Raw genomic sequence first — 27,673 nt, 5'->3', positions numbered from 1 at the left:
CGCTGGTTAATAACGCTCATACAACAACTTGAGGAAACAAAGTAATTTCAAGTCATTTGCAACTTAGGCACTCTTTTTCTAATTAAAAAAAAAAAAAAAATCTGTGAAAACCAGGCCACAGAAAGCTAACATTAGGAAATGCAAGGCAAAAAACCCACCCAACAAGTTCATGTTATGAAAAGTCCTCCCAAATAGCTAACAAAGTTATTTCAATGGCAGTAGGCAAATTTTCAGTCACAAGTTTAAATAGAGCCACCAATAATCACAACTTGAAGAAGGAAGAACAATAATACAAATGTTTAATGAACTCCCACCTTCCAAATAGAAGGAAAACTTGTAAAAAGACAAAAATATGTAAGTACTCAAACACATGAAAAGAGTTCTAAATTCAACATATTTTACAGATACAAAAATTTGCATCTGCCTACAGAATGGCCAGCTGAGAGACAGGAGGCACTTCTACACGATACACTCAGTCGGAGTTTAATCAGTTCCAAAGGTCAACCTACATAATATACAAAATATATACAAAAGCAATCTAGACTGCACCAACGATATTACCCATTCCTTCTACATGTAAATGGCTCAGTCTCCTTGCTAAAGTTCTAAACACATTACACACTCCGACAGGGTCCCAGAACCGCGGGGCAGGTGGTGCTGGACAGCCACTGAATCTCAGAACAAACTTGTGGCTGGAGAGGATCACAGAGGGAACCTGATGGCTCTGAGTCTGTTGCCAAGCACAGGGATCTTTAGTCTTCAAGTATTTCTGACTTTGGCGACCTGGTTAATTATTACAGGTTGTCTGGTTAATCGGAAGGAGGACTACAGTTTCTGTGTTTTGGGAAGGGTTCCAGGAAACTGCTAAAAATCAAACGCGATGTGATACGTGAAATGATACACAGTAGGGAAGTAATGATAGCGAAAGTAAATTCCAGTCATGTTAATTTAGAAAATATTCATTATTGCTTTATACAAGAGCTCTGTAAATCAACCCAGAACAAAACTAACATGCTATGTCAGAAGAATATCCATACTAGGAAGGACTACATATACAAGGAGGCCAAGACCACCAGTGACTGAAACAAGATAAAAGGCAGACTGGATTTATAAAAGACAAAATAAATTCTTCCTTCTCCTCTTTAGACACCTCTGGTTTTGTACAAACTTGTGGCCTACACCAAGCATCCTGGATGTCAGGCAAGTATTAGACACAGTTACTAAAGAGCTGTGCAGCTAACAGCACTCCCGTTCTGGTGAAAGGCAGCTCGAATTCTTACAAGACTAAAATCAAAGAGTGTCCAGTCCAACTTCTTCAGTCCTGCATGTGGATCTAGAGAATCATCTGGGATGCTGGAGCAAATTTTGATGAATCAAGCTGACTATTCTTCGCAGATAGTGGTAACCAACTGGTACACTGGAGAGAACAGCAGAAACTTCCTCCTCCCTAGGAAAGATAAATTATCACGTGTTTGAGAGGATAGGGAACATTTAATTCCCCATCCCCAGCTTTGAATCTTAACTCAAATTGAGTAGTTTTTTTCTGTTCAGCTCACCCAATATTCCCAATTTGGTTTTGGAGAGTAAAAGGCAGTGAAGCAGATGGGTAGTTGGCTGATAGTGACAGGGTCACCTCAAACTTTGCAAAAACTGCAGAAGCAGAGAACAAAAGCTTCACTCTGTATGTGAAATAAACACAAAGAGATCAATACAAAATATTCAAAAGTACTGCTACTGCCTTTGAATTAGGCAGTATTGTATTGTAACTGATGCAACAAGCTCAATAACTTCTAAAATGTTCCAGCATAGACTAACAGTAACATCATAAATAAGGTTAAAAGAACCTTTCCACTCCAATACTATCAGCACTCTAACACTGAATTAGAATACAACCCCCCGACTTCCCTCACAGAAAAATACACACATAATTTTAACAACACTCTCCGAAGGACTGATGCAAACTCCATCGGAAGTTACTCACTTTGTGTCACTAATAGCTGTCTTCAGAAGATTAAATTTTCCACCCCATCTCTCCAGGAATTCAATCTCCTCTCCTAAAATCCTGCAGTGACGCACCACCAAAGAGATGTCATGAAGAACCTAAGTGGGCAATCAGAAAAGCAATCACATTGGCACTCAGGCTGGTAAACTATGTGACACTTGAAAATGCAGTTTATCCTAGAAAACATAACCAAAAAACAAAAAGTAGTTTAACTGTTATCTCAGTTTGGATGTGAAAATAAAATTGTACAAGCATAACAACAAATATATAATCTTTGCCCTAAGTTTTTCCCTTCAGCTTTGTCAACAGGGCACACAGACATTCAAGAACACAAAGTTTGGCTTGGCAGTTTAAAGTCTTAATTCTTTAGGAAGCAGAATGGCATTCAGTTCAATTCTTTAATTTCTACTCGCAGAAAAGAAAAGGATTTTAGGAAATCCCCAAGACAGGCAGACATTAATGCAAGGAAGAAACCACAGCTTTTAAGACTCTTGCCTTCTGGGACAGGTACTTCACTTCACACCTCAGAATACCCATGAAGCAGATTTTGATTGGCATTGATGAAGCATTCATTAAGGTGCTTTTGTTCTCAGTATCAGCCCTATTCTCTATGACAGAAAAGATTTAATGTTTTTCCAGAGTCTTATAGGCGTTCCTGGAACGTTACCTGGGGCAAGTAGTACAGTGTGGGACACTTTTCCTGCCAGCATCCCTGACTTTCAATAAACTGGAAGATGAGTCTTTGGACTAAACATGAGGAGGGTGGAGCTTTTTCCTCTGTAATGCAAAAGAAAAACACGTTGCCAGAAATCTTTTAAAAGACGTATAGTAATGCATTAGCAGATAAACCACAAATTTACAGATGGCTTCTCAAGAGCAGACTATCAGGGCAGCTACTTTCAAGCTACTTGAAAAATCTTACCATCCAAGAGAGATTCAAAGTTCAGGCTAACTATCTTTCTGGAAGGATCTTTACCAAAAACATCACCATCTGAGAAGGAAAAGAAAAAAACCCAAACAATAGTTATTTCCATACTTAGTTCTGGAGTTACAGCTCTTGTCCTTCAGAACCAGCCATTCATCACATACTTCTCTGATTTTTCATAGAAAGCACTGACAAACATATTCAGAATCACCTCTTGGCTTACACACTCCTGCTGTAGTAGAAATTTTCTATTTCCTTTTAGCAGATCTTCACAAATGTAGAAACTTTAGGTTTCTATTATGTAACTATTTAGCCTTTCAAATTCATAAAACTGAAACCAACCAATTTCATGACTTACCTATTGGGGGTCCCAACACCACTGTGAGTTCAATAGAATCATAAAGAAAACTAAAGACTGCCTGCTGTTCACACCATTCAGTAATCTCCCACTCAGTGAAGCTAAAACAGGAGGGAAAAAACATCATCACTCTTAAGTTTCAATCAACCAAGCAACACAATTATCTGAGAGACAAAGATCAGACAATCAAGTGCACTTGAAGCTATTACCACATAGTATACCAATGAAATTTTCACTTTCCAACAGAACATAAGAATCTGCTGGGAATGCAAGCATACCACTATTCATTTTACATAAGTGTTCATTTTGGAACTGTACGAAAGTTGGATAGAAAGACTGAACGTAGAGTATCACTGCAATGTTGTTAATAAAAAAACAGTGCATCGCACAGAGCAGGTCACTGAGGCTTTCCTGCTTATCCCAGGCTGCGAGAAGATGGGCACCCAGAGATTTCCCAAATCAAATAACAAGGAAAACCAATCTCAAAGCCAGTTATATATGGATATGAGGCCCCAGAACTAGCTGATAAAAATAAAGCCTGAAGGTCTTGTCTTTACTCATATTTCTCCAAGTGTTCCTGGCAGCTTTTTTCTTCTTCCTTTAGCTGGTTCATCTGGACAAGCATTTGCTCATTCTGAGCCTCCACATCTGACAGTTTTCTGCAGAGACAAACCAACCACGTGAGGTGTAGCACACTGGTTAAAAAAACACCAACCCTCTAAAACCCTGATGGACACATTATTTACCATCTAGATCCTCTTTGGCATCTTACCTTTGAAGTGCCTCTCCTTGGCCTTTGAGGCTTTCCAATTCTAAGAGAAAGGGAAAAAAGTATGAGAGAAAAGAGCAGCAAAGAAATCCCTCACTTGCTGAGTAGTCACTGCTCTTAACAACATGAGAGGTCTCTACTTGATGGCTGTTACTCCTACCTGGATACAGATATGCAGTTAACAAAGGTTAGTAATTATTGAACGATTAAAGTGCTGAATACGATAGCCAGCACACACCTTTCAAGTCACACCGTACCAAGCTCTAAACTCAATTTTTCCAGGGAAAAAAATCAGTCATTTTCATCCTTGAACATATGTATATTAGCTATATCCAATAGGGAAAAGAAAGCAATAGTGTTTGCATCCATATCTGAGTTACCTATTAGGGTGGGGGTTGAGAATCACCCTCTCCATAATTTAAAAATCAAGCCAAGAACTGCCATGCAGCTGGTACCATTACCTTCCTCTAGGTTCTTCCCTTCTACGATTTCATCACTGAAGTCTTCTTCTGGTTCTTCCCAGTCAGAATCTATGGGAAAGAAATATCAGAACTCTGTCGAACTCTCAGATTCAATACGCAGGTTCCATTCTATTTGGTTGTGGGTTCTATAAATCTTAGTATTTCAAAGCTAAGTAAGAAAAGTGTACAAAACGCCAGAATGGTATCTACCAAAAACCTCACAAAGGAACAAATGACAAGGAAAACTCATTTTATCGCATTGTTTCAAAGCTGCTGCTGTGCAATTTGTGTTCTACTTAAGGCTTTGGAAGAAAACTCAGTGAGAAGGAAAGAAGTGCCCTTACACAGAGCATCCTTACGCAGCAGTGCCAAGGAGGGGCTGCAGCTTGTGTGAGCACAACTGAACATGTTTTGGTCTGTCCTAGAGTGCAAAGCCAAGCGGTGCCTGCCTGCAGGATCGCTGGCAGGTTTTGCTGCTAGCAGCCAGACCGTTACCGCTACCAGACTTCACCAGCTTGCTGACCTGCTCATAGGCTACAATTCTAGTTCTGTACCTCAGCACAGATATACTCCTAGTCTTCACACGAGGTGTAAGTGATTCCCACAACTTTGTAGACACAAATGAAGGCATTTGGGCCTAGCAAATACTTGTAACAAAGGAATTGTAAAATAACAAGCAACCACCAAACACAGAATCTTGAACAGATCATTTAAACAGCAGCTCTGCAGAAAAATAGAGAAATCAGCATATTGGCCACTGGTTTGGAAACACATACCTGCTTCCAGAGCAACAAGACAGCTCTCTGCCTCCTTCAGCAATTCATCCATCTCTTCCATTTGGGACTGTAGCTTTCTATGTTGCTCCTAAGATGAGAAAATTGTACTCAAGATAATGACATTTTTTAAAAAGCTGAATTGTCTTCTAGGACCACCACGTTGATCTTTGCTTGCTAAGAAACTAATTGAAGAAGCTGTCATTAGAACGAAGAGGCAGACTGACAAACACTAAGGCAGTAGCCATGTATAAGAAAGTACTAGATACTTAATGATGTATCATCCTCATGACTTTTCTTATGAAGGGATAAGACATGAAAATAAATAAATTCCTAGATCTTTTAACATAGACAAATTTCTGATACCTATCACAATGTGTTACTTCTGTATTTCCTTGTTACTTATTAATACTGACATTACTGCAGTACAAAAAGATAATATTTGATGGCATTTCCTTTAATACTCCCATTTTTCACTCTGTTTCTTTAATTGCCAAAACCCTTAGGCAGAAGGTTCCTACAGTGTAAGTGCAAGAAAGTCACTCTCCCAATGTGGTTTATATTTGTGTATAAATAAAAGGGAAGTACATTTAATGAGAAGAAAACTTTCAAGAGAATGCACACTTACACATAATAATTAGGCTCCTACACTTGACAGTCAAAGACAGACAAAATATGGTAGAAGTTCCCTTTTTTAAAGATAAACCTCTGCAGCCTTGTAGCACGTTACCTGTGCGCTTTGCAGCAATTTGCTGTACAGTATCGCTTTCTCATTGTGAGCCAAGATTTTACTCTCCTTGATGAAATAGGATTTCATTTTGTTCAACTCTGCTCCAAAGTTCTTCAGCTGCAATGAATGGAAAATACAGAAGAGAAAGCAAATGGGAACGTGCAACAAAAGATTGTTCAGTCGACCTGTTAGACTGTTCCTTCTCTGCTCCCCCCAGTATCCCATTTCTTTAGTAGCAGTATTACATTACACTTGCAAATTAAAACAAAATTAGGACTGGACAGTCCCTGTTAATTTAAGTACAGTGACCTACTAAAGTAGCTGATTTTTGTTGCAAAGATCCAACAAGATCTTTACTCAAACAGGGAGCAGCACAAATAGCCAAAGAGATGCTTTTACCAAAACCCAGAGCACCTTCATTAAGTAGATCAGATATGGCTCATCCCCGGGGTCTGGAGGTGTGTTTACAACACGTGCCCCGTTACAGTTTGGGAGGCCATCCGAAATGCTCACAGAAGCCCGAGCAGAACCCAAACCACAAGTCAACTTAAAACCTGTTTTAATGAACATAGCTACAGACCATGCTGTTGAATGTTTTTTCTGACAGCTGTCAATGCAGAAGCTGCAGAGGAATGTATGAAAAGCTTTTTCCTACCATGTTTGCCAGCTGCCTGTTTCCACTAGGTGGTATCATTCTAATCACAGTGTGTAGAGATTTGCTTAATAAGCTTTCAGATTCAGTATTCTTAGCTAAAATGAAAGCACCTAGAACCTTTAAGTATAACCCTACCCGAATCTAGTTAATAACCCAGCCTCAGTGATATCCTGTATGAATCTAAAGATGAATTATGAAAAATACTGTCTTTTATCAGTTTTGACCCTTTATTTTCATTGAATAGATCGTTATTCTTGGCATTAGAACTAGGAAAGCAGAGTCTCTCAATCTACCTTCTCAATTCTGCCTGGGATACTTTTATAACGCTTCTGTTTTTTTAATGTAGATGTCTTTAGCATGCTTTCTTGTGCCCATTATCATTAGGATTCTCCTTTAAATACCCTCTGGCCTCATCTTTTGATCTGGCTCCTGACACCAGTGTTGCACTCCAACTCCTGTATGCAGTTTTATTTTTGTGTAATGACACATTTTCTGTTCATTAGATGTCTTGCAACATCACCTCTTTCTGAACTAAATAAGTATGTAAGTTAGTGGACCAATGAAGCAGAGTCTCTAACAGTAAGAGTAGTTAATTTTTTCCTTCCAAAATCGCACTGTTTGCTTAGGCCCATCTGAAGTTTCTCTTCTCTTTTCTGCCCTCAACTAACCTGAATTATCAACTTGAATTATCAAGTTTTTCTGCTTTATAGAAACATATTCCCTTTAATACATTTTAAAGGGCACATATCCTTGCATTTGTCTGACATATCGCAAGTTCTCATAGCAGTTTTCTATTCAGAAAATATTTTGCCTTGTATCACCTACCTGCCTACTGTTATTCTGTGACCATTCTGGTTCTTGTTTTATTTGAATACGTAAATTAACCTTACTTCTTCATTATGTAAGAAACAACAGTATCTCTTCATACAGTATTACCTCTTCATCAGAGCAGGTTCTCATTACTTCCCACAGACTCTTATTCACATTCACCAAGAGTTGATCCTGGACATTTGCATAAGGTTTTAACCTGAAATGTTTAAAAATAGTTGAAATAATGTTGCAACTGCACCGGACACATAAAGCAGCACATTGGTGTTTATACAATTCATCCCCCTTTTCTAATTAAAACATGGAAACGTAAATATTTTCATTTAGTTGGGTCTCACATCTTGGAGAGACCATTGATGAAACAGGGGCCATGCTTGAGACACTCTAGCACATAACACAAAGTTCATTTCCTATAGTCTTTTTGTTGAGGGCAAGTCTGGACAGGAGGCAGACAGCTAGAGAGACAAAGAAACGGGAAGTGGTGCTAATCAGGCTAGGAAATCTTACTACTGATTTTGAATTTTATCATAAAACTTGATTTTGCACACAAATTGTAAAAGGCATAATGAATCAGACCAGAAGTGTCCTTCAGATCAGAAAATAAATGAGAACTCTATTTCAGTCCAATAAACACTGAGAGATTGGAACAAACAACAGATTGTAACCTGTTACAATGCCACTTTCTATGTTTGATCATTTTTGATACAATTTAAAAAGTTTTCCTCTAACTCTTCTGATGTGCAACTGCAACACTGTATTAGAGAAATCACTTGAGGAAAACCAAACTTTAATTATCTTCATAACAACAACTCCTCCGCAAGAGTTAGCCCCAAACCAATCTAAATCTTTTAACAGACTGTCTACCCGCGTAATGTAGGTTAACTATCATTTTTTATTTTTCCCATATGTAAGGTATTAACTTTCTTCAGGCCATTTTGCATGCAACCAGAGCTGAAAAAATAAAATTACTAATATATTCTGTGACTGAAAAAACACTTACTCCTCTATCATCTGAGAAAGGGCCTGACAATCTTCTTCATAAATACGCAGCTTGGGACGATAAACATATTGGTTGTACATGAGGTCTTCTGGAGTAAGTGGTGCACTGGCTGCACACTGGGGAAAACCGGAGGGAAAAATTGTGAAGAAAAAGAAAAAAAGATGCATATTTTTCAGAAACAGTAACTTCCAATCAATTCATGTACAGAAACCAGCCAAAGGTCTGCAAGCTTCCTGTTTTTAAATGATTGTTTTCATTCTGGACTTGTCCTATTGCATTCTGAGACAAGTTAGTCATATACTCTCAGACTGATCATTCCACTTTTATGCCCCATGTTTCCTCACTTTTGAGACATAGGCCTTCATGCTAGAGCTCAACAACAACAACAAAAATTGAAAGAAGTCAACTTCCTTTCAGATGAAAACTTGAAAAACATGCGTTATCCCAGTAACAAGAGTGCTCTAGAATAAACCAAGATGATGCTTGATTAAGAATCAAAGTTCCCAGTTTTCAACATGGCTTAGGCACATCAAATAAATATGATGGGGGTATTTCAGCAAGCTACCTGTATATTGAAGCACATAAATAATTGACATTAATTCTGCCCCTTTGGAGAAAGCTTTTAGAGGCTTTTGGCAAGGTGTGGTGGATGGGGTGGTGTTTGGTTTTTATCAGAGATCAGTCACTAGTGAATATTAGCAGAGTTTTGTGAGCCTGATGAATATTTAGAGACAGCTCAGTATAAATAAAATTACAAACTGAAAGTATAAACTAAACTGTAAGACAGTACAGCATTTTAAATAAAAATGGAAAAGATTTAAAAATCATAAAAGCAGCAATTTAACCAATACAAATTATATTAACTTAGTTGTGATTCTTTTTAATCAGTTTTCATTCTTGTCATAACAGTTCTAAAGAACTTTAAATCACATTTTTTACTTGCTCTTGGTAAGTTGACACAGAAATTTTATTCAGTCGGCAATGAAGAAATGCACAACTCCACACCACCACGTGTGTCCCCAAACATCAAAGCAGGTGTGTGTACTTTCTGCAGACTAACAAAACAAAGTTCACAGCTGCAGTCCTTATTGCCAAGAAATCTAAATTTCTAATGTGACTGTTCTACTGACACGTTTGCCCTGACACCATGACATCTTACAGCAGTAAGACTTGGTTATACAGGAGCCGCTTTTCAACTAAACCAAAGTACTAGAATGAATTTCACAAGTAAAGAATTTCCACAGCAACACCACTTTCCATGTGAAGAGTCTGATCTTTACCACACCTTTTCATACACAGCAACCACTTCACTCTTACACATTAAAAATTCCTACCAAAACAGGTGTCACGCCACCCATTGGAAAGATAGATCAAATCTCATTAGACCTTATTTAATACTGAGCAGACTACTAAAAAATTCTCCAGCACTCTAGAATAACTACTGGCATAGAGTAAACTCCCAAGCCAGTGTCAAAATTATGCAGACACTGCTAAGGTTTTCCACTTTCCGGGATGGCTTTTCCATTGTCCCAGTGCATCCTGTGCCAGTTGAAACTGCAGTAAGCAGAAGGAAATCGAAGCATTTGAACTAAATCCCCATATACTTTATTAAATAAAATATAAGCATTGCAATCTTACAAACAAACTTTCTATTTATGAAACTTGAAGCTTTTCCATGTCAGTATAACTCCTACATACAGAAAACTACGCAGCTCATTCACACTATTTGGGAAATCCAGGCAGATAACAGAGACTGGCCTCAGCACTCAGTTAGAAATCCAATTGGCTACACAGATGTGTACAGATAACCAACTCTAAAAGACTAGTCTTAAGAAAGCTTAGATATGAAAATAAGGTGCCTTTACGGAAAATAAATGACAAGGCCCCCTGTTCAGGATGATTGCAGATCATCCAGATTATTGCCTTGTTCAGCATCAAGTTGCTCCCAGTAGTGGTACTTGTCTGCAATCAAAAAAAAGGTGGTTCCCATGTCTGCAAGAACTCAGCAGAAACCTTTCAGGATGAGGATGCTGAAAATGGGTTCAGCAGGACAGACTGAAGGAGAATAAATAAGGACTAGTAATGCCATGGTGAAGCACTTATGAAGAGAGTAGAACAGGCAGTAAGAGGCTAAGTAGCTCTTTAGGATTCTGATTTCAGTGGCTGATGTACATAGTAAGAAGATAAAGTGAAAAGGTTAGACTGAGCTTCTAATTTTTACTTTCAAACTTATCATCCTTAAAACAAGTTTAAAAAGCAAGAATTACCATATTTATCCAAGAACAGGTACTCCTGAATATATGGTATTTCTTAAAGGGATTGAAATCTGTTTTTCAGTACTGAGACAAAACAAGCACCAGACTTATTGAGGTGAACAAAAAAGAGACAAGAGGAAGCATGTGGTGTCTAATGCACTTATCAAGGTGGAACTGACTTCTGGCTTGACTCATTGAAAGGTCTTTAATACAGACTGGTTAGTTGATAAAAATTGAAAAAGACAAATGAAGGTCAATTGTATTCCACATATCCAAGGACGGACACTCACAGTGGCTGGAAGATGGCTATGGCGGGGCTTCTGAATCGGAACATGGACTTGAAGAAGCGTAAAAAACTCCCCAACTGTGATAGTACCATTCTGAAATTTCTGTAATGATTAGGAAAAACGTAGAGATAAGTACATTTTTCAATTTCATATACGCTCACTTGCATATATGCACACAAGTATATTTCCTGTTCGGATGAGAAGTCAGCATCTTTCAGCTCTTTACTTACCTCCCGTAAATTATCTTCACAAATGCTGTCTGTGAGAAGCTGAGACTCCATCTGACTGCTTCGCTGAACTAGCCAAGGCAAAAAAAGGGGACAGATATTGCTGAGGTTAATAATATTCTTACGGAAATATGAACTTAAGCTCATTAGCTCTAGAAAAAAAGCAATTTTAACATAGAGTTTGACCCTGATGCGTGTTTCCAGTGCTGAATGAGGAAAAAACTACTTGAGGCAAAGAAGGAGGATTGGATTAAGAATCTAATGTAAAATAAAATCTGTGTAATGAAATGACAGAGTTCACTTTTCTATGGGAGGAAAGCCATATGTAACATACTAAAAAAGGAATAAAACTGAGCAAGAGACTCCAGCCAGTTTGCAGAGGGCATCCTATGGGAGACAGAGACGAGCTTTTAAGGTAAAAACATGGCATTCAAGTCCTGAGTCAGCATGGGCTGGTTTCTCACTCAAAAGAGCCTGGCTTCTACTGGATAAGGCTCATGCTCTCTCACAGCTGCAGGAGACCAAAATTGGAATTGGTTTTGTAAATATAGGCAGGATATCACTTATCATTTGATTGGCAGATTTCTGCCTCATTATTAGGTATCAGCTAATTAGCAAGAGCTAATTAAACCTGGGGGCTGAGTCTGCTTGGAGCCTGCCCCTGCAATACACACTGAGGAGTCTTTTTCCAAGAGTGCAGTGCTGAGACATTCAGACTCATTCTGCATGGAACCAGCTTAAAATCATCTCGGGGCCAGCAGAGTTTATGATGGGGCTTTGCTCTGTGCTAAGGTAACTAAACTGCCTCATCAGCCCAACCTGCCCTTGAAGATAAAGCTGTACTTAAATTCTGATCTTTTTTTTTTTTTTTTCCTATCTCAGTTTTCCTTGAGCAACTTGGACTCTTTGTCAGAACTTAAAAGCAGACTGGCTGAGCGGGAAGCTGCGACACAGCATTCAAGGCCTTTTCCAAATGAAATACATTCTGCAGGTGGGGGTCTTCCTTGATTAAGTGGGAACACAAGGTTTGAAACAATTACCACAGAGGAAGCCTTACTTGTTAGTTCTGTGTCAGCCTTAACAGAGTCCAGAGAGCTGCTGGTGCTGGCATGAGTACACTCAGGGCTTTTAGCTGAGAGATTTGGAGGATCTTCAGCTTCATGAACTTCTTCTTGGCTTTGAGACACAGCACCAAAAATAACCTAATATTAGCAAGTAAAAAAAAAAAAAAAAAAAAAAAAAATATAAATCCATCAGGAGTTTATGGTAGCTGTTTCTTCACATTCAGAATTGTTCCATGTTTAGGATCAGCACATTTTATATCTAATCAGTGTGCCAAACCAGCGTTTGTTCATTAAGCCATTGTCTACAATGACATATAGGAAGTAAAGCTGCAAAATCCTCCATTCATTTCTCAATCAAAGCAGCAGCCACCACAGCACACTTTTCCAGCTTTTGGAACTAAAAAGTTTCTATTGATGATTACAAGCTTATTTTTAAGGTCAGATGGATGAATGTTCCATATTTGCACAGATTTTCTTGATCAAATTGCAATTTGTGCTGCTATAAAAAAACAAATTTACACTAAACATCCATGTCTGGATCTTAAAATAATTGCTTTAGGCCATTGTACCTAAGCAACAGGTAGCAAATAGTTTAGTTCAGAGGACTAAGAGTATTTAGTCGAGAAAGGATTACAAGGGTACTATGGAGAGGATGACTGAAAACTGCATATCCCTTATTCTGTCTGTTTTGCAGAGTTCAGTTACACACATCAACCATATTCTTCTATTTTGGCAAAGCAATGAAAAATACAGGGGATGACAAAGTAAAATGACAGCAACCTGGTGGTGAAGAGCAACACCCATAGATCTGCTTGTGCCCCAGCATGTAAACAAAAGTCCTGTTAGTGTTCACTGTATCCTTATGATGAGTGATTTGGCTCACCTGCAAGTCTTGAGAGGCCTCGCCACCCAAGTTTCCATCCCTCTTGACCTTCTTTGGACTTTGAAGACCCTCTTCATCTTGTTCCAAAGCTCTTTTTGTGTTGCAAGTTCTTGTCTCTTCAAATGGATTCTTTTCAGTGTGGGAGACTTGTTTTTCGCTTATCTCATGGCAAGCATTTTCCATGAGTTCCGAGCTTACAGATTCATTTGAATCCATTTCTTCTAGGCAGACAGGAAGAAATTCTTCTGCTATAAACTGAGAAGGACTAAAGTTCTGCCTACTAGGCCTGTTCTTATCTGGGGTTTCACCAGCTTTTACAGTTACTTCTGAAACTGGTGCTTCTCCTTTGTCTGAAGACTTTGCATTTATGTCTTGTATACTAGAAACTGAAGGATTTCTTCTGTTTGGTAATTTAGGCTGGAATATACCTAGAGGGACATTTATTCCTAGATATTTATCCTTCAGTGCCATGCCTAAATTCACATCTATGGGAGCAGCTCCAGATTCAAGACATGTGTTCTCCTGCTCTTTGGTATAAAATAAATTATTTGGTTCATTTACAGTATCTTTTCCTAACGTGAAGCTATCCTCTGACTGAGTTGATGTTTTGGGCAATTCATCAGAAAAAGCAGTTTCAGAAACAGAGAGAACTGTAGATTTCCTTCTAATATTTTTCAGTTTTGAACAAACATTTAAAATACCTGATAATTCAGGTGCAAGAGTGGGACCTATGTGGTCTCTTGGACTGACCAAAGGTGGCTTAATTTGTTCAGAGTTTATATCAAAGTCTTTTGGAGGTGTCTCCCCTTCAGCTGACAGCCCTTCATTCTCCTTTGATTCCTTGTTAGAAACTGGAACAAGGCCTGCTCCAGCTAAGCCTAAATCTGTAGCTAAATCTTCATGTCTAGATGAATCATCCTTCAATACTTGGTTTCTCTGAGTACTACATGCATATGGAGAACCCTCCAAAGAATCTGACTGCTGGATGGGAAGTGAAACATGGGGTACCAAATCACCACTTTCTTCACTGCGACCCATAGGCTCATTACTTGGAAGCTTGAAAGATTCTCCCTTTGATTTGAGGTTTTCTGGAGGTATTAGATCCTGCTGACTGTTTACAGGGACAGAATTATCCGTGGGAAGGTCAAGATCCTGTAGTGCCCGCACATCCACAGTCTCTTCTGGAAGGGAGACAGAATAAACAGAATCTGGTGTTGTGCTACTGGGGACTTTGATAGCTCCTTGCTCAATAGGAGACTCTGAGGCTGACGAAGCAGAGGTAAGGCTGGGCTTATCCTCAGATTTTGCATGATATTCACCACTCAGGTCTTTTGTACATGAGGAATCTTCTTCATCTCTGCAAGAAGACAACAACACACTATGCAAGTCTGGTTGCTGAGTCCTTTTATGTGACAGTTCCTCGTTCTCAAAGCCATTAATATTGTTATTAAGAGCAATAGTATGGGATGCAGTTATTTCCATATCATCTTGGTTGTGCATAAACACAATGGTTTTATCAGCAGGAGCTGCAGAAATGGCTGGAATGGACTCTCCGGCCTGTACATTCATTTCCCCACTTAATACAGCTGTAGGAGTTGCAGTGATCTCCATCTCCTCAGCTGAAGTAAAAATGATGGTTTTGCTACCTGAAGCAGCCGGGTTTAATCCACCAGTCATTTCCATGTCAGCCTGGTAACTCGTAAACATAATGGTGGAATTTAAAGGAATGGATGGATTGGGTCGCCCTCCTTGCAGAGGATTTTCTTCCAAAGCTCCATTACGGGTTCTGGTGATGTCAATATCATCCACAGCAAACACTGTAGCTTCACTATTGGAAAGCACTTGCTGTCCAACTTCTTTACTCAAGTTTGGTTTATCATCACATACAATTTTGACGGTTATTTTATCAGCAGAGCAAGACTTGGTGATCTCCACGTCAGCCTGGCTACTTGTGAACGTAACAGTTTTAACAGGATGACATGGAGAACAAAGCCCATCCTCATTCTGTGAGACAACTTCATGGCCTATTGTAGCCGTATGGCTCTTTGTGATCTCCATGTCATTATTCTCATCACTCAGTGAGAATAAAACAGTCTTTTCCCCTGTTGTTTCCTTCAAGCTTTTCCTTCCAGTCCTCTTAGCCATGTTAAGCATCCCCTGAGATGCAACCTTTTCCATACATTTATCAATTATAACAGTATCAAGTCTACTTATTTCCATGTCATCATTGTAGGTAAAAACACAAGTTTTATCTCCAGAAATGAAGCATGTGTCATCATTTGAACTTTTATGCTGCAAAATTACTTTGTCTGCTGAGACTGTATGACTTCTGGTGATGTCCATATCAGCATCTTCTGAAAAGATAGTAGTTTGCTCATCTGCAAGAGGCAGACATTTTAAAGCACTTGTGGTGAACATTTTCTTGCCAGATGCCAAGGAGTACACACGGCAGAGAGACTGCTCCTGACTATTTCTTGTCATCATGACCCCTTTTAAGGGCATTATTTTATTTTCATCTTGAACAAGGTATCCAGGTATGGCTTTTCTTTCTGATGAAACAGCACTGATGTTGTAATTGGGAACCATTCCCGCACAGTTTCCAGTCAAGTCCATGTTCTCACCAGAGGGAAATACAACTGACTTTTCTGAAAACAAAGGCAATTGGGAACTTCCCTCAGGTGGTTCAGATGTCCTGGTGAGTAATGACTCTCCAGCACCCCTCACGTGCAGGCCATCGAGTGAGTGAGAACTTTTCAAATCTTCTTCTGAATAAACTGTTTTACCAATTGAAAAATGTCTCTCAGAATCTACTTGAATTGGCAATACTTTGGTTACTGCCTTCACAGTGTGGGTTTTCTCTTGCTTCTCTGAGTTCTGGCAGTCTGCATTTCTTCCTAATACTGTTCCAAGTTGTTCGTTTCCTTTTATTCCAGAGGGAGCAGGCTCATTACCGGAAATAAATGAACTATTTGGAGCCAAAGGTGTAGCAGCTTGCTTATTTGTGTTCAAGTCCTCACATTTTATTGCTGCAGTCTGACTTGCGATATCTACAGCAGAACTACCAGAAAACTGAAAGGTCTGGTTTTGCAGCTGCTTGGATATTGTATTATTTTCATTATGATTATTCTCATATTCCTGTATTGTATTAACAGGAGCAACATCAAAAGCAGTAGCATGAATTTTGGTTATATCCATGTTTTCATCATCTGAAAACATGTCCTCTTTGTCATTTGTGCAAACTGCAGCATCTGGAAGCATTTTTCCCAAAGGCTGAGACATACCAACTTTTTGATTTTGCAAAGAGATGAATGCACAGGTGTCGGTGACAGTATTTTCAGGGACTTCTCTCTTTTGCTCCTGTAGTGAACACACACTCTTTGCACAGGAACTTGGACTGCTTGCTTGGAAGTTTGTTTTTCCAAGGTTCTTATCAACCATTCTCACTTCAACATCTTCAGTATTAATTTCTATTGTCTGGTTTCTTTTAATATTCCCATTGATAGTGATCACATCCAGATTTTCCTTGTCCATATCTAAAGAATTTGCACCTTCACTGACATTTTTGTTCTGGTTCTTTCTCTGAATTATTTTACAATGCATTTGTTTTGCTTCTGCAGTTATCCCATCGCTTTGATCATCAGTGACAACAGCATGGCATTTAGTTATTTCCATTTCTGCCTGTTCATTCCAGCTGGGAGGTGTAGATCTGTTATCAAGAAGGTGAGGTTTGCAGGGGGCAGAGGTGAACACTCCAGCAGGAGATTCATTTTCAATGTTCTTTCCATCACCCCTGACAACACAGGTTTTAGTCAAGTTCGTATCTTCTCCAGAGAATATTACCATCCTCTCACCTGGCAGAGAAACAAGTTGAGAGTTGGCTGGTCTGTGCTGAAGTCTACTCATGGAAACACCAGCAGCCCCTGAATTTGTACATGAATCAAACCCAACGTTCACTGAAGTAGTCTCAGGATCTTGGGTCACCTTTTCCATTTGTTCATCTGAGCCCAAAGATAGTTCAAGTGCATTATTTTTATACGACACAGCTTGATTATCTGAAGCTGTTAGACTCTTTGTAACATCCCTACCACCATGTGTCAGATGTCTGTTTTCTGCTAGCAAAGAGTTTGTATTTACTGGCTTTTCAAAAGTTTTATGACATGAACTGTTCATTTCTTTGGTACTGTCATTATAGATTACATGTGTATAATTGTCAGTAATTTCCATGTCATCACATTTAGAAAAAACAACAGTTTTATCACCTCGGAAGACAGTCTCGGAAGAAATGGACCCTGGGATGGCAGACATGGTTCTGGTCTCTTGCTTAACAGTCCGCGGCACTGGAGGTTCTTGTCTGTCTTCAACATTTACTAGCTTTTTGTCTGTACAAAGTTGAGGGTCATGCTGAACAATTAAGTGCTGGTTAGATGCTCTCTTTACCACAGAATTGTCTAACTCTGTGGATGGTAAATCCTTTCTGAAGTTCAGACTTTGATTTCTGACATCAGAGAAGGGAAAAGACATTTTTACAGTGTGACTGGTTGTCATATCCATTCCATCATCTACAAATGCCTCAGTAACATCTGCATGCAGGAATTGCTCTGGTGGAGCTTCACAAATACCAGAAAACATAGCTTTGACATCAGACGTCTGGCATTTTGTCATTTCCATCCCATCCTCTTGCCCTCTAAAGACTTTTGTTACATTGCAGGTGTCCGCTGGTTCATGAGAATATACAAATTCCATTGACGACTGTGCCATGTCTTCTGAGACTTGTGAAGGGCCAAAGAAAACATTCTCTTTTTCAGGTCCCTCAACAGGATTAAGTGCCTTTTCGTTTGACTTCAGGCTCATCAAAAATTCATTGAAATCTATTTTTTTTACAGTCATAGCATCTTTCTTCTGTTCAAAAGATGGGCACGTATGGTTTGTAGGGTCAGGGAAAAAATGAAATTCTTTGCTCATTTCTGCCTTTCCATTGTTAGAGTTTAACTCAGCCAGAAACGATGTGATATCTATTTTCTCAGTTTTGTCAGCTTGATTGTTTTTCAGGTTACGTGTAATCACTGCAGTGTGACTAGCTGTCATATCCATTTCATTTTCATCTGAAAAGATGAGGGTGGTGTCATGCCTATTTGTTCTTTGAATGGTGTTGTCTGCATCAGGCCACTTAAAAAAAGAGGATGAAATTACAGTTACTGACACTTAAAACAAATAATACAATGGTTTATTCTATTTAAAAGAAAAGTCAACTAATGCAGTCCTAAGGTTATAGCTCTATCTTTCTTTTGGGAAAAAAAAAAAAAAGTATTGATTTCAGTCCTCCTTGATGAGCAGTAACACAATCAGGGAAAGGACGATGACTTGATTATTAGAGCAAATCATATTTAAATGGCTTTTATGGAAAGAGTGTGTCTCAGTTTTTCTGTTCGGTAAAGACATTTCTTGGTAAGCATGGCACAATTAATGAGTCTTCTGGTGCAGTATTTTCTATATCTCTGCAGTGTGGTTTCTGCCTTTTTTCACCCCTCAACTGCAGGTAAAAACCTTGCCCAGCTTATCATGCTTGTGCCTCAAAGCAGCAGCACCAAGTTGGATGTTTTAAAAGACTTTTCCACCACTGACTAGGGAGATTTTAGTCTCCTTAATAGAGAGGATTTACAGTTTTAAATCTGGGGGAAAAAACTGGCCAGTAACAAGACATAATACTGTATTTTATCAAATATAATTACTATATTGATAAAGAACAGCTTCATGTTTACTTCAAATTACATATGCTATTTTATAAATGCAAGAAATAAAATATACTAGAAGCCCAACCATATACATTGCCTGAGAGAAGGAGAGACAAGAGTTTCAATCTGACCTTTATAGCTTCTTGGTGTAGACCTTCTCATCCAAACTAGGTTTTAACAAGTTTTGGTTTGGTTGGGTTTTTTTAACAAATAGAGATAACAACAGGTTTTAAGCCATATCCTTAAACTCAACATAAAAGTCAGAAGCTGCTGCAGTAAGGGAGCTTGTTTTGACAATCGCTGTGTTTAACAACACAGCACCACACCATCATCACTGGAGTGTAACACAGGATTTCTGTGCAGTTGTGCCTGTGAAGGTCTTAGCTAAGAATTTTGTGTTTTATCACTTGCTTCACCTGAAGAAATTCAGTTACCTTTTCATGCTAATCCTTGCAATTTGTCTAAAGATTTTTAACATCAGGAGCAGAGAGTACATTTGTGCATATCCATTCTACCCACAGAAGGAAAAATACACAAGGAGGAACATGAGAAAACCGCTTAACCAGACCTATCTGAAACATACGCTTCTTTGCATATTCTCAGCTAAGAATTGAAAAGAATGGAGGAACTAGCTCAGGTATTGAAAAATTAGCAAGCAATTTTAGAAGCAAGAGGTATCAATACTGCAGTATATTGGCTAAGAGACTAGAAAAATACTTCAAAATATAGAAGATTAGCTTTTGGAAGAATTTTATGTGAATATAAGGATTTATTTTTTAGGCAGTTGAGTTACATTTTTCACCTTTACTACATAACTTATTGAAATATATTTTGGACACTGATATTTTCAGCACCAAAAAAATAAAAGCCTTCGTATACCTCGGTCTGCTGCACCAGTGCCTGGATAGGGGCATGAAGCAAAGTGTTCATCCCTGTCAAAAGAAAAGGAAATACTCCATTTGTTGCACCATGTTATTATTATTTTATCCACTGAGCTGGAGACCTAGACGCTCCTTTTACAAATACCACTGAGTACGTAAGTACAATTAAACCCAAATATATCCTGAACAATATTTTCAGTACTTGCTTCAGCGTGGGGAGAGCCACCCATACTTCTACAGTACAACGCCTGTGAACAGCTGCATGGGACAAAACCCATTCATGCAATCGTCATCTTGGCCAGGGAGGTTGTTCTAGGCACGTTAAAATTATTCAAACAGAATTATTAATTTTTTATATCTAATAAATCTATTTCCAAACTCACCAGTGATCTCACACGGAACAGCTTCAGGTTCTTCATTTCTACAAAAGGTGGGTTAGGTAAACAGTTTGTTAAAAGATTTCAAAATAGAAAACTTCAGCAATATGCTGCAAAGGCAGAGAACTCTGTTACATAGCTCACACAGGACCGGGCAGCAGATACCAAATGCTATTTATATGTCTTTGATATGATCTAATCTGAGCTGCAATCTTATTTCCCTATGAGTTTCTCTCATCTTAGCATGCCACAAGCCATTGTTCAACGCACAGGTGGCATTTTAATTCCTCAGTGCCAAGTAAAGAGAAAAGATTATTTTTAACACAGATCTTCCACTTTTAGTTATTCCCTTCTCTTCGGGAAGCTGAAGGTCTGTTTCTAAAGCCTGAAATCATTTCTCTGTAAAACAAAAAGCCAGATACAATGTCCAACTTGCACGGTTTTCCGTCTAACATGTAATGCCTTCTGCTCTCCATTGTTTTATTGGTTGCTCTTTCAAGACTGAGGAACCTTAGCTAGACTACTGACTTTTATATATATAGCTATCTATATCTATCTGTCCATCTATATGTGCACAAACACAATGTTACTATATTGGGTTGGTACCTTTAAAAACATGAGTTAACTACAGCTGTACACATGCTGTTTCCTTGCTATGTATTTTAAACATAAGAAATTCTCCTCCACATAGAAAGTGTCTAAATCTGTTATTTTACTTACCAGGTAATTTTAAAAATCCCATTATTGTGTTTTATCTAGACAAGAACTTTGAGGCCAGACTAACACTTTGTCTGCCTCCAGGGAAAAAGTTATGGTAATAATCAAAGACTATGTCAATCCAATATGGAAACTGGTAGCTCTTTCCTGGAAAACATTCCCAAAGAATCAGCTTTGGAGGGAAGCAGCTTCAAGCCATAATTGTTCAATTTTTCAGCAACTGCTGTCTTTTGTGAGTGACCAACACGGTTATATGCTTGTTTTGCTGTATCCTTTCTTTCACCAATCAAAAGCACCGAGCAACTTTATATCTAAATAAATACACATGCTGGATTTTTTTGAGGAGTAATATTTTCATGGTTGCATGTCAGTGAAGGAATGTATTTGGAGGGCAGAACTCTATAGTCACAGGAATTTTTTTTCAAACTTACTGATTAAGCAGGACATCATTCCTCGTATCTGCTGCACACTCTAAAAATATCAAGGAAATTAGATATTACAATGTGAGAAACATGATCAAGCCATTCAGAGACAAGAGTAAACTGCACAGAGAAGAAGGTTCTGAAGTTCTCACTCTTGATGTGCCCCCTCATGACAATAACCCAGTGAAGTGAGGTACTTGAGAATGCATTAGCTTTCTAGATTCTTCCTAGGTAATCTTTGACAGAGTGAATGTGACATTCTGCTCAGCCTTCTTTTGATCTAAATCCCCAAGGCAGACTTTGTTCTAGGTGCATTTTGTCTAAAAAAATAATTCCTTTTCTGAGCTACAAGGTCCACAATACAAGTAACTAATGGGTTTCAGCCAGTCCATGATAAACACCTGACCATACTGTTGCCTACCTGCTACTGACAGGCCTAACTTCTTAAATTCAGGCTAAAATCTTGTTGCTAATATTCTGCAAAACCTATCAAGAGAAGAGAAAGGAGTTTTACCTGTATTTTCTCTTTCTGCCGTGTTATTCTTAAGATCTCGCTGGAAGACTCGGCAGCTGAGAAACAAAAAACACAAAACAACTCAGTTTTTGAAAAACACAAGACCATCTATTTAGAAGCAAAGGAAAAAAAAATATGCCCTGATTTCAGTCTTTCCCACATTGGGTATGTTCTGAAATGAGATATCAAAAGCCAGAAGTTTACTGAACCCAACCATATTTTCCAGTGGGAAGATGCCATTATCATACTTAAGATGTAAATCACTAAAAAATGTAATGGGAAACAAAAAATCCTAATTACATTAAACTTGTTGAACTGTTTTTTTCTAGCTAGGAAAAGAAAATAAATAATGGCTCTCTTAGGGCTCCAAATCAACTCAATATAACAACTGTCACCAGTTTGTCTTCACGCAATACTCACAAATGTATGCCCAGAGCAATTTTAAGGGATACCAGATTACTACCTATAGCCTGTATTTTAGGGGGCACCAGATTATTACCTACAGCATCCATTTTATACTTAAATAAAGGATGCAGACCTGCATCCTTCAGATCAAACTTACTTTATGGTGTTCGCAAAGCTGACACGGCGAGAGTTTTTCTTACGTTTTTCTGTATTGAGATCCTGACAATAAAGAACACAGCACTTTGATACACAGAGAACTGTTCTTATCCCACAAGCCACAGTAAGCATAGCTTTTTGTGAAACACAAAACCAAACAAAAATTCCACACCCCCTCAAAATAATAATCTATGAGCCCAACAAGAGCTATTTACCAACATCCTTAAACTACTTTATAATTCTCCGACTTCTGACATAAAGACACCCATCTCATAGGAATAGGATCTAAAGATCAATTATGAGAGCTGCCTGGTTTCAAACGCAAGCAGCAGAATACCAGTTGTAAGGATTTTTGTCTGGCATATTGTGTGGCTGGCATATTGCCTGGCATACGAGGGAAAATATATGTAGCTGCTTAGCAAGAGAGTTGCAGGATTTTATTTTTCCCTTTAGTTGTTTGTTACAATAGCTGAAAAAAAAATAATACTGGTTTGTCTTTATGGGAGAAAGGATTCATGAAGGACTTGAAGTCACCATTTTCCTACTGAAACATTTAAATGGAGTCACCGACTACATGATCACACTAATGCAATGTTACAAGGCACATAACGATGCACTATTATTAGATAGACTGGAGAGCTAATTCATCATACCACTGCTGTGCAGTTGTTTGCAATAAGCTTCCCTGACTAAATAGCTCTCAGGACAATGGAACAGTCATTAAGTTTAAGAAAACACAAAGTATTAATGCATGAGGCACTACTCATTATATGCACATGACTAACAAAGCCTATAAAACAACTTTTTTTTCTTTTTTAAATCATGTCAGTAACACAGGCAGTTATGAATGATGTCACACATGATATGTCTTATACTGCTCGTTAGCAGCACTGTCCATCGTTGTTAACAGGTATCACAGTTTAAATGAAGGCTGTGAGCTGCTCTTCATAGTCAACCCAGTTTTGAAATAGATGTGTTGTGCATAAATATTTCAGGCTCATATTTGATATTATAAAGAGATTATTGAGTCTTTTTCACTGAAAGCCTTATATGCTAAAAATGAGTTTGCAAGTTCTGTAATCAGCAACAGATAAATCACATTATATATATATATATATATATATATATATATGATGCAACTAGATTAGTTCATAAAACGCATCCTAGGTAGAAGTGGCATTTGAAAAGAAATCAAAACTGAACAGGCCAATAGTTATAATTTCTAAGAAATAACAGACACTATAAACATGAAATATATTCCGTACGGATTTCTGGAAGAAAATGTTTGGGTTTTAGCTTTTCCTTTCAGTTGGCAGGCTGTTTTTTTTTCAGATGTAAAACCATCTTACTGACTGTACCAGTTTGTATGCTGGTGGATCAAACTTCAAGTCAAATGGACTACAGCTGGAGCAAGTTACGCCTATTAATCTCTGTTTATTCTTCTTTTCTTGATAGGAGAAATATTCTGATGTAAAGCAGAAGAAAAACTCGATGGATTTCTTATAATATTTTGTACTCCAGGCAGTTACTACAAGAATCTTACACCTGCATTATTCTAGAGACACAGTTTAATCAGCAACAAGTTGAGGAGCAAACCAATGATGTTAATATCATTGGCAAGAAAGGACTTAAGACACCTACCTGCGTCAATTCATTCCCATTTGCCAGATCATCAAGAGGATTTCGTGGAGCCTTTAAAATCTGAAAGAAAATATAACAGTTGAGAGAATCAGCTCCAACTACAAGAAGTGATACTTGGCTGGAGAGAGTTTATAAGAGCCTCCAGTGCCCCACTCAATCACATCAATCTAATAGGCTCCTTCTTTGCTTTTGGAATGCGTTTCTTCAACTGTGATGAGAAAACGAGTTCCTCTTTAGAGCTGCCCTTTCTTGCCTTCACTCACTCACATGGTTTTCTTTTGAGAAATGTCTTAAGTTACTCACAGAGGACAGTCGCTTCCCTCTGATGTGCTCTGTATTATCACTGGAGGGAAAAAAAAAGGGAAACAGGTATTAGGGCATAAACCTGAACCAAGATGTATTTCTTGAATAGTACTGCCAAGTTTTTAAGGTTAATAAATTGATTTCTCAATTATTTTTATAAGAGCGAAATTAAATAAACAAGCTTGCTTGGCATAGATCATTCATTCCAGCCCTAGTTCCCAAAAATAAGCTTTGGAAAATTCAGCAGACTGCCCTCCCAACCCCACGGTCAGTCAGTCTCTGGACAGCCTGCTGCTGTGAAACTTCCTCAGAGCTTTACTATACACAGTTCAAGAAACTACCTGTTCTTCTTCCTCACAAGGGAAAACACTTTTCATTCAAGAGATGCTGCAGGGATTAAGAAAAGTTTTGTCTCTGAATTATATTTATACCACAATAAAATTCTTAGGTTTCAACTTACATTTCCATGTTAGGGTCTGAATATATCTTGTCCATTTCTGAAGAATGTGCTTCTCCTATAAAACACAGTACTGAAATCCAAATATATTAATGAAACTCCTAAGAATATTGCATACAACCACAACTAGATGCTAGCCTCACATACTCTAATTTTTCTCTCCATCTTTCTCTAGTCACAGGAACACACTGAAGATTAATAGGCCTCTCAAGTCCACATTTTCTATTACATACTATATTATAAAACAACTGAGCTAACAATTTGAGTCTTACTGGTTAGGTGTCCTTTTATTTAAAGCAAAGATACTGGCAAGTGTTGGAGATAAATGACCTTTTATAATATGAAGTTTGCTAGTTTTCTCTGACACACAAGACAATTTTTCAATCACTAATTCTCCCCCTACCCCAAGAACATCTTATTTCAATGCAGATAACTCCCACTAGCACAGAAAACTACACCACTTATCAAAAGTTGTGTATGGGGATAAAGCAAATTAACCCACAATGACAGAATGCCAGTGCTAACACAGACTTAATATTGCCTGACATTTCTTGGAAACCACAACAAAATTCAGAGCTTTGAATACCAGGTTAATACTCCTCTTGACTTCAGTCTCCCATGGACCTGGCAAAGACTACCCAAAAAATGTACCACAGAATTAACACTGTAAGATCAATACATGAAGTTTTCTAGATTTCAGTGATGTTCTTTATCTACATGCATCCCTCCTTCAAGAACTATACAAATTACTTATCACATTACTTTATTCCCCCCTTGCTAAACCTCAGCAAGCAATGTTGCAAGAGAACCCCTTGCCTAAGCAAGGATTAATTGATTTGTAAAACTGACTGAAGTTTTACAATTAGAAATAGAGAGGTCTGTGCAGAAGTGCTCAGCTTTTGCATTTCACAGAGTCACAGGCTCTCTCAGGCCTGCAGGTCGTTCAGGACACTATCCATTCCAGGTCTGAGTGCTTCAGAGAGAAAACCCTCTCTGGACAACCCGTTCCATCTTCACTGCATGTTCCTCCCCCTTATGTTTAAATGGAATTTCTTGTTTTACAATTTGTGCCCACTGACTCTTGTTCCTTCACTAGATAAAACCGAGAAGAGCCTGACTCCCTCTTCTTTAAACGCACCAGGTATTCACACTGATAATTTCCCTCTGATAAGCAACATTCATGACCTCCCTTGTCCACCAAGTCTCATTGTCAACTATTTAAACTGCCAACTGACTTTTATTTTACAAGCTAAAACTAAGCCTTATGTAGGAAAAGAAAGCTAAGTTACATAAAATGCTATTGCATATTATTGGGCTATTGTTCACAAGGCAGAGCAGTGTTTGAATTATAGGTGAAGGGACAAAGAACAATCTCTTCAGAAATGCCAGTCTGCTCAAAGACAATGTTCAGGCAGGGCAAGAAGGCATGATGAGAAAACTTAACCAAAAAATTTTTTTTCCCCAGTAAATTTCTGTTTGTTAACAGAAAAAACCCCACTATTTTGAAGACATCATTAAATGTGAAGGCATAACAAATAAGAGCCAGAGAAGTTTCCCTGAATGACATTGTACTTGTACACAGAAGTGTATTTGCTGAAATAAATGTTATTAATTTATTGGGGGTTTTTTGCAGAGTACTTCCTCTCTCCAAAGATGTAGCAGGTTTACGTTAGTACCAGTCAAAAAGGTAGCCTGAGAGGCTTTGATTTTCAGGGCCTGCAGCTCTGAGGCAACAAAACTGAGGTGCTGCGTTCAGGAGGCATCCCCACAGCGGCTCCCCAGCCAGAAGCCAGAACCCTTTGGATGTAAGAATTGCAGCACTGGATCAGACTAAACTCCATAAGTGGTATAAAAGATGGCCATGCATACAGGTGTCTAGAACAGAGCCCTGTTTAGTCTGCTAGCATGAGGTCTATTAATCTGGAATTCACATTCCAATCAAGAAGCTCGGTAGTCAATCTCTAATACTTCTTTGAATGTATTTACATATCGTTAACCTTCAAGCATATGGCGTTGAGTTGAAATGCTTTGTTGCTCTGCTTATGAAAAAGCATGTCTTTTTATTCCTGTATTTGATAATTAAGTACCTCCCAGTTCCACGCTGTCAACAATGAAGAATCACTCCATAATTTTATTCAGTTAATTTATGATCTTACAGATGCCCACCCAAGCCCTCCTTGCTCTTCCCCCCCTTTAAGTCAGGACCTGTTCAGCCTCTCTCGACGATTCCTTGTTCTCGAACCGTTTCCCTCACGATCCCCTGTGTTTGCTTTACCGCCCTGACAGAGCTGCCAGCACTGTCCGGAGCGACCTCCAACTGCTAAATTACTTATATCGCTTTTTTTCCCAAACGCGGATGACTTCGCATTGATCAGGACTGCATTTATCGGTCAGTTTATTGGGAGATTCCCCTCACGCTTCCAGTGAAGCTTCACGCAGTCCCCGACTCCAACCGCCGCCAGTGAAATCCCCTCAGGCCCCGGCCCGAGCCCGCCCAACCCTCTTTCCATCTCGCTCCTGGAGACGCCAGCTCCGCGGGGGAGGCCTCTCCTTACAGCGGGACCGATCTTCTCCTCCTCCCGCCCTTGCTCTCCCCTCACCGATCGTTACGCTGCAGGATCCGCCCCAGCGACAGGCAACGGCCGTCGCCTCAGGCGCTCCCGCGCTTCCCTGGCCCGGCCTCTCCCCGCCGGGACCCGTCCTCGGCCGCTCTCACCTACTGCTACGGACAAGGGCACTCACTCCCGCCACCGGCGGGGCACGCCCCGCTCCTCTCCGCCACTGCCCCGCGGCGCCCCGCTCCTCTCCGCCGCCGCCCGCCAGGCCCCGCCGCTGTTCAAATCTACCCGCC

The 27,673-nt window shown here is 39.0% G+C and overlaps 1 protein-coding gene across 1 annotated transcript; it reads right to left on the bottom strand.

The window, feature by feature from the left end:
• Nucleotides 1-316: 316 nt before the first annotated feature.
• Nucleotides 317-27,332, bottom strand: KNL1 (kinetochore scaffold 1). The gene is made up of 26 exons (XM_026850153.1): nucleotides 27,239-27,332; nucleotides 24,826-24,895; nucleotides 24,366-24,405; nucleotides 24,063-24,122; nucleotides 22,423-22,484; nucleotides 21,861-21,916; nucleotides 21,356-21,395; nucleotides 20,214-20,251; nucleotides 19,829-19,881; nucleotides 13,218-18,383; nucleotides 12,328-12,472; nucleotides 11,274-11,341; nucleotides 11,047-11,145; nucleotides 8,502-8,617; nucleotides 7,610-7,700; nucleotides 6,019-6,135; nucleotides 5,292-5,379; nucleotides 4,516-4,584; nucleotides 4,058-4,097; nucleotides 3,843-3,944; nucleotides 3,286-3,386; nucleotides 2,925-2,993; nucleotides 2,670-2,779; nucleotides 1,982-2,100; nucleotides 1,557-1,679; nucleotides 317-1,447 (listed from the first exon to the last, which is right to left on the bottom strand). The coding sequence occupies exons 1-26, from the start codon at nucleotides 27,330-27,332 to the stop codon at nucleotides 1,342-1,344; spliced, it is 7,242 nt and encodes a 2,413-aa protein (XP_026705954.1). The 3' UTR covers nucleotides 317-1,341.
• Between the last annotated feature and the right edge of the window lie 341 nt (nucleotides 27,333-27,673).

This window comes from Athene cunicularia (assembly GCF_003259725.1).
Source record: "Athene cunicularia isolate RWA chromosome 5 unlocalized genomic scaffold, athCun1 chr5_part2, whole genome shotgun sequence".
Taxonomy (NCBI): Eukaryota; Metazoa; Chordata; class Aves; order Strigiformes; family Strigidae; genus Athene; species Athene cunicularia.
Note: the sequence above shows the minus strand (reverse complement) of the source record. Positions and strands in the feature narration are given on the sequence as shown.